Genomic DNA, 6,777 nt, shown 5'->3' with positions numbered 1-6,777 from the left:
CCCTGCCGCCTGGCCCCTCGTGCCCAGCCGCACACCTAACCCCTGCCGCCTGGCCCCTCGTGCCCAGCCGCACACCTAACCCCTACCGCCTGGCCTCTCGTGCCCAGCCGCACACCTAACCCCTGCCGCCTGGCCCCTCACCCTGCCAGACACTTAAGCCTGCCGCCTGGCCCCTTGCACCGGCTGCCTACCTCTTCTGCTTGACAGTGATGCCCTTCTGCTTGAGCGCCTTCTCGTTGGCCATCTGCAGAAGCTGGATCTCCTTCCGAGAGAAGAGCCGGATGGCAAACGCCTTCTCGAGCAGCTTCTCAGGAGACACCATCTTGGCAATGTCCTTGACAAACGTGCGGATGTCCTGCCTCACGTTGTCCGAGTCGGGGGGCTGCCCGGCCCTCACCTTGTGGAAGAACTTGAGGATGGCCAGAGCCACCCGGTACAGCACCTTGTAGCCCTCGACCAGGAAGACGTCAAAGACGCGAGCAAAGTGGCCGAGGGGCAGCTCCGCGAAGAGCCAGCGCTGCCAGTCGGAGTAGACCTGCAGCACGTCTTCCGACATAGCCACCAGCAGCTTGTGGGCTGCCTGGCAGTACTTGTTCACCAGGTCCCCAAAGGTCATGCAGGACGACTCGAAGGCCAGGAAGCTCTGGTCAATGAGCTTCCTGCCGGGGTCATTGCAGGCCAGCATGCGGCAGGCCTTCTCGAAGCACTCGGCCTCGTCGAGGCTGTAGTGCAGCAGCAGGGCCACCACGGCCGGCAGCGCGGGGCAGAAGGAGATGTCGGGGAACTGGTTGGCGATGCACAGCAGGATCTTGCGCACAGCCCCCTCTCCCCGCGCGTTCAGGCAGTAGCTGGGCACCTGCGTGTTGTCCACAAATTCGGGCAGGGGCAGGCTGCTGCTGCTGTGCTTGCCCACAATCTTGCCCACGATGTCGCTGTAGACGCTGGCGTCCGGTGTGACTGTGCGGCAGGGGATGTCGCGGATCAGGCGCTGGTACATCTTGCTCCGCAGAGCGTGGCTGCGTGCCCAGGAGCCCTGCCGTGCCAGCTGCTTCAGTTCCTGCAGCTCCGTGCAGCTCAGCTCCTTCGGGCCCAGGTCCTGGATGGCTGCATCCATCTTGTCTCGGTCCACAAAGCAGTTGTAGCCCAGGGAGTCCATAATTCAGGGTGTGTCCACGAGGAGAACCCTGTGCTGCTTGCCGGGGGCATTTGCCCTCCCCCTGCAGGGGACCAGAGAGAGGCTAAATCCTGCAGCCGTCTCTCAGAGGACTCTCTGCTGCCCCATTTGCCATCTCACACCCTGTAAAATTAAAGAAAAGGCATTTTTTTAATACACTTGTTTGAAAGGTCATGTGATTTTCTGAATTGTGAGGTTTATTTCACCCTGGAATTAAGTCTGAGCGCCTTCCAACCTAGGAGGCTCATCCTCCAGTACTATGTCAGACAATGTTCTGTTGTGACCCATAGGGTTTTCACTGGCTAATTTTCAAAAGCAGATTGCCAGGCTTTTCTTCCTAGTCTGTCTTAGTCTGGAAGTTCTGCTAAAACTTGTCCCCTCTGGGTGGCCCTGCTGGTATCTGAAATCTCGGTGGCAGAGCTTCCAGCATCATAGCAACACGCACACCACTGCAGTATGACAAGCTGCCAGCTGGGTGGGCCGCATTTAAATGGTATTAGAAGCCCCTGGATGGTGCAAATGGTTTAAGGGCTTGACTACTAGCTGAAAGGTTGGTGGTTCAAATCCACCTGGGGGCTCCTCGGAAGACAGGTCTGGCAATCTGCTTCTGAAAGACCACAGCCTTGAAAACCCTATGGAGCAGCTGTACTCTGACACACGTGGGATCGCCGTGACTCAGAAAGGACTTGACAGCAGCTAACGACAACTGTGAGGAAACACCAGGCAGATCCAAACTGCACGGAATTCCTCGAAATCACTCGCCTGGGCTCTTCAAAAGCTCAAGAACCTGTCAGTCCAGGAAGAACAGAGTAACTTCCAGGCCGCTAACTGCCGAGAAAAATCACTGGAGGAAGAGGAGGTGTGGACAGAGAGGGAGGATGCTGAGGTAAATGGACGAAGCCGAGGATGCCAAAATTAACCTTTCTGGGTATCGGGGGACTCGGGGTCCCCTCTCCATCATGGGCAACTACTGAGACGCGGGCCAACAGAAAAGAAACGGGCGGGATGTGCTACTGGAGATGCTCTGGGCAACGGTCTGCTGCACGTGGATAGGCAGCGCGACAGAAGTCAACCGTTTAAGAGACAGCAGCCTGCCGTCTGCTTTCCTGACGGCAACCATCCTCAGCACAGAGGTGTGCTCAGACCCACCTTCCTGCCTGGGATGGTACAAGCACCCGCCGATGTCACAGGAAGTCTGCTTCAGTGAGTTTGGGTTAATGAACAGATCACTTCAGTTTCTCATGCACCTAGGGTGTCCATCTAGAAACAAGGAGCAAATACTACTTTACACCATCGAGCGGACAGTGAAGAAGCGGAGTGTGAAATCCACGCGTGAGATGATGTCTGGGCAATGCACCTTGATCCTGTTCCCACAGGTGGTTCCCCAGAGCAAACACGGACTAAAACAAGGCCTTCTGACTACATCCATTTAGTAGGTCCCACTGCAAAATCCATGCCCATGGCAGGGCCAGGCCTGCTGCTGGGGCAGGAAAGGGCCTTTCAGGAGACACGGAACCCCGGTGGCACCTGGCTGGTTTGCTTTGTCCTGGGAGGGGAGGCAGTGTGGGTTTCCTTCCTCCCCTGGTTTGAAGGCCAGACCCACGGGCCCAGTCGGCATCCCCACAGCCATCCCAGGCCAGCCGTCTTCCCTGTGCAAAATTACTTACAGTTTCAATTCTTCCTTTTAGGCTCAGGAGCCTAACCCCTGCAGGGGCCAGGCCATCCTGCCTTCTCAGGGCAATAAACATGTTTATGGCCAGAACAGTGCCAACGCTCCCTCAGCTCACCCCAGACTGGGCTTGAATATTAAACCAGAAGCTCCGAAAGCGACCACGGCACCTTGTGAAGTTCCTGCTGAAAGAACCTTCAGAAACAGCGACCTGGGATTCTGCTTGCTCCAGTGAGCGGGCCAGGGACGTGCTGGATTCGGACAGCCAGCCAGCCAAGGCAAGGACAGGCGCAGAAGACCCTGCAGGAAACCTCTAGGCCAGCCACCCCCGGCCTCCTCCCCAAACCCCCACCCAAAGAGAGAGCGTACCAGGTCTGGGGCTGCAAACCAGACTCATAACGATCTCCTTAAGGCATCCATAAAAACCAGGTCTGGGGAGGTTGTCTTCAATTTTGTTTTTTTTAATTACTATACAAATGATACCTGAACGAATAGTCACAGAAAAGTCAAATACAACAAGACTGGAAACGGTAACAGGCAGGAAACGGACAGAAAACATACCATCCCGTTTGAACACTCACGGGGTGCACACTGGCGCCTTGGAGGTAGGTGTGTATAGCTCAGGTGACGCTCTCCCGTGAGCCCACCTGCAACCTCGCTGCTGCTATACAACATGGCTCCCCAGGTCCTGTTCCCACACAGCAAACAGGGCTTCCTGGCTCCTGGCAAAGGTGCCGTGCCCAGGCAGGTGGGGAGTCCTCTCCCATGCCTGGAGGTGGAGTGACCCAGGGATGCTGCAGGCGGACGCGGTCCCATTTGGGAGTCAGCCGGGCCTGGCTTAAAGTCCAGCCTCCCCGCCTGTTTGCTCAGCCCTTGAACAGGCCAGTCACTTCCCCGAACTGCAGTTTCCTTGTCTGTAACGCGCAGCTAATAAATCACACCTGCTCACAGGCACACGCTCGCGGCAACGCCAGTGCGGTGAGCCCCTCCTAGAACACAGGGCTGCACTCTGGGCAGGGGGAGGAAGGCAAGCATCCAGCCTGCCCTGACAGGAGACGGCCTAGGTGCAGGCGCATGTGTGCACCTGTCTGCGTGCACGAGGGTGCCGTTCTCTCTCTCCCACGCCCCCTCTCCTGCTTGGGCACCCCCGGAGTCCGGCTGGGCCCTCCTGAGGTGCGTCCTGCTGTAAGAGCGAACTCTCACGGAAAGCCACTTTGCTTGGGCCTTGGGGCGTGAGGCCATCATTTCTCCCCACAAACACTGCCAACGACCTGTGGCCGGCCTCACTGGGGGCAGTGCGCGCTCAGCGCCGTGGGGAGGTGGCTGGCCCCGGCTGCCAGCAGCTGCCCGAATTTGGAAGGAGGAGTAGTACTTTGTGTCTTTTGTCCCCAGCTTTGGGCCTAGCCTGTAATTCTGGGAAAACAGGACAAAACTCTCCTCGACATCCTGTTAGACTAACAAGAACTGCAGAGATGGTGACAATTTCACAAGCAGCGTCTGGAGTGAGAGCTGCTTTGGTGAGGGCAGTAGGGCGGAGCTCACACACAGCGGACACCGGAGCTGACGGGACGCGAGAGGCTGGGGCACGTGCAAGCACTGGCTTGGCGGGAAGAGCGGGTGTCCACAGTGGCCGTGGCAGACTCAGAGACTCAGTGAGCGAGGGGAGCAGCGCGCCAGGGGAGCAGCGCGGAGGCAGGCAGACGGGGCCAACAGCACATGGGGAGGAGTTGGGGTTTTACTCTAAGCTCAGTAGGAAGCAGGGAGGGATGCCATCCAGCGTGGGTGTTTAAGGCCTGACTCCAGCCCATTGTCTGTGAGGATTAATGGAGGCTGCTTACAGAAAGCGCCCGGCCCAGCCTGGCACGCTGCGGCAGCTCAGGTGTCCTGGGGTTCTGTCACTGCTCCGCGGGGTCCCCTGCCTGGCACACGGGGGATGCTCAGGCCTGTCAGGGGCGGTGGGGTCCCAAGTCCTGTGGGGGAGGCCCGAGAGCACCCAGGAGGCAGTGAAGCTGCAGACATTAGGGCGGCACAGTGGCCCTGAGGCCCCGGAGACCAGAACTTACCTTCTGGTGATCGTCCCCAAATGGCCTCTTTCAACAACATGCTTCCCTTGCCACCCCCAGGCTGCATCTTTTTCCACCCCAGAAGCCTTCTCCGGTGAGCCCCAAGTCACTGCTCCTCACAAACGTGAGAAGGACGGGCAAGGCCTCGCCCTGGACCGGGACAGGATGTGTCAGCACCTGCTCACCAGAACCCCCTGCCCCACCCCCAGGGTCACCCAACACAAACTCGCAGCTGGGGCCACTGAGCCTCCCATTCCCTCAATTCATCCTGACAACAACCCCATGCTGTGGTGTCTGCGCCACTTGACAGGTGAGGAAGGGGACAGACAGGGACCAGAGGGTCCCCAAACACAGGGAGAATCAGCCCTGGTCTGCGGGACACCCCCCATCACGGCGTGGCTCAGGGCTTCCCCGCGAGGCGGCCACCAGCCAGCAGCCACCTGCACCCCACGCCGCGGCAGGGGTGGGGCTCGGCTCCACAGCGCCACAGCGATGTCTCAGGACACCGCTCTGTGTCCCGCCTCTCAAGTGGAGGATGTGGTTTTCAGAGACATTCAATTCCCAGATGAATGTGACAGGAAACTCCTTCACGTGACACGCGGCACATCACGTCAAGCCTCATCCCAGTTTAACCACCGCCAGCACCGGCCTGCAGCCTCCTCCTGCCCAGCCCTGGCCCAGTTCCAGCTCCCGGCCCAGACTTCACTCCCTCAGCACGCTGTCGCCAGGCAGGCCAGGAGGAGGCGCTCTCGCGGAGACTGGTAGTCACAACAGCACGGGGTCAGGGCCGTGCGGCCGGCGGGTGATGACTCTGAGCAAAGCCCGCGCAGCTTCTTCCCAGAAGAGACGATGGTGCCGGGGACAGGGGCACGGGTGGGCGGAAGGATGTGGAGGTGAGGGAGAGCAGGGAGGAGCCCGAGCGGGTGCCCTCGAGATGCTGGAGTAGGTCGGGGGCGAGGGCCTGCGTGCTGGCAGGGAAGAAGAAGGTGCTGAGCAGATGGTGAGGCGGCTGGCTCTGACTATGGGGGCCACGGGAGAAAGGAAGGCAAGAGTCCAGACAGGCCGTGCGGAGCCCTGAGGAGGCTGTGCCAGGGACGCAGCGCCTCGTGGCGGGGGCAGAGGACAAGACCCTTGGCAGATCCTGGGGGGCAGTGAGTGAACAGAGAAGCCTGCCCAGGGGTGGGGTTTCAGGTGGGCAGGGCAGGTCGTCCATTGGGACGCGGAGTTTTAAGGGCCAGTCACCGAGGCCTGTCCGGAGACGAAGCCACCCCCACCCACACCCAGCCTGTCTCTGGCCTTCTCTTCAGTCCAGGCCACTGTGCTCCCCAGATGATACCCTGACCCCACCCCCGACATCACGAAGGGGCCCCCACGGCCTCCCCCAGCAAGAGGCAGCCCTGCCCACGACCCTGCCCACCCCACACAACCCTACCCTCAGCAGGGCCTCAGAACAGCGCCCAGCCCACCATCTGTGAACAAGGACCCAGGGCCTGGCCTGGCCCAGGCCTCAGTCACCATGACCACGGGACAGGACAGGCATCAGCTGTCGCTGTGTCTCAAGTCTGCCGCTCCCACTGAGTAACCCTGGCTTCCCTGGGAGCTGGTGATGGGGCTGGGGGCCGGCCCTGAGGACTTCCACATGACAGAAAGGCTCACTCTTTGGGGGCAGTTCCCCTTCGGCCGGGGTGGGATACAAGGATGACGAAGACAGCATTCCAGCCTAGCTCCCGGGCTGAGGTGAGACAGACACAAACATATGACGCTATATAACATGCCAGCTGCCCGATGAGGAGCTGCTCCCAGAGCCAGCACCAGGATGGCACCCACGGGCAGCTCACAGGCAGTTAGGGCCGGGCGGCAGCCAGGGAGCA

The 6,777-nt window shown here is 59.9% G+C and overlaps 1 protein-coding gene across 1 annotated transcript in view; it reads right to left on the bottom strand.

Annotated features, from left to right (window-relative positions):
- TBC1D24 (TBC1 domain family member 24) overlaps window positions 1–1,379 on the bottom strand; it is a 7,053-nt gene extending 5,674 nt beyond the window's left edge. The window contains exon 1 of the mRNA XM_023728350.1: window positions 192–1,379. Within this exon, the coding sequence (XP_023584118.1) occupies window positions 192–1,156 (965 nt within the window). The 5' untranslated portion in view covers window positions 1,157–1,379. The remainder of the gene's footprint in view (window positions 1–191) is intronic.
- Window positions 1,380–6,777: the final 5,398 nt, after the last annotated feature.

The sequence above is a fragment of the Trichechus manatus genome, unplaced genomic scaffold, assembly GCF_000243295.1.
Source record: "Trichechus manatus latirostris isolate Lorelei unplaced genomic scaffold, TriManLat1.0 scaffold00024, whole genome shotgun sequence".
Classification (NCBI taxonomy): domain Eukaryota; kingdom Metazoa; phylum Chordata; class Mammalia; order Sirenia; family Trichechidae; genus Trichechus; species Trichechus manatus.
This window is presented reverse-complemented; position numbering and strand designations above follow the sequence as displayed.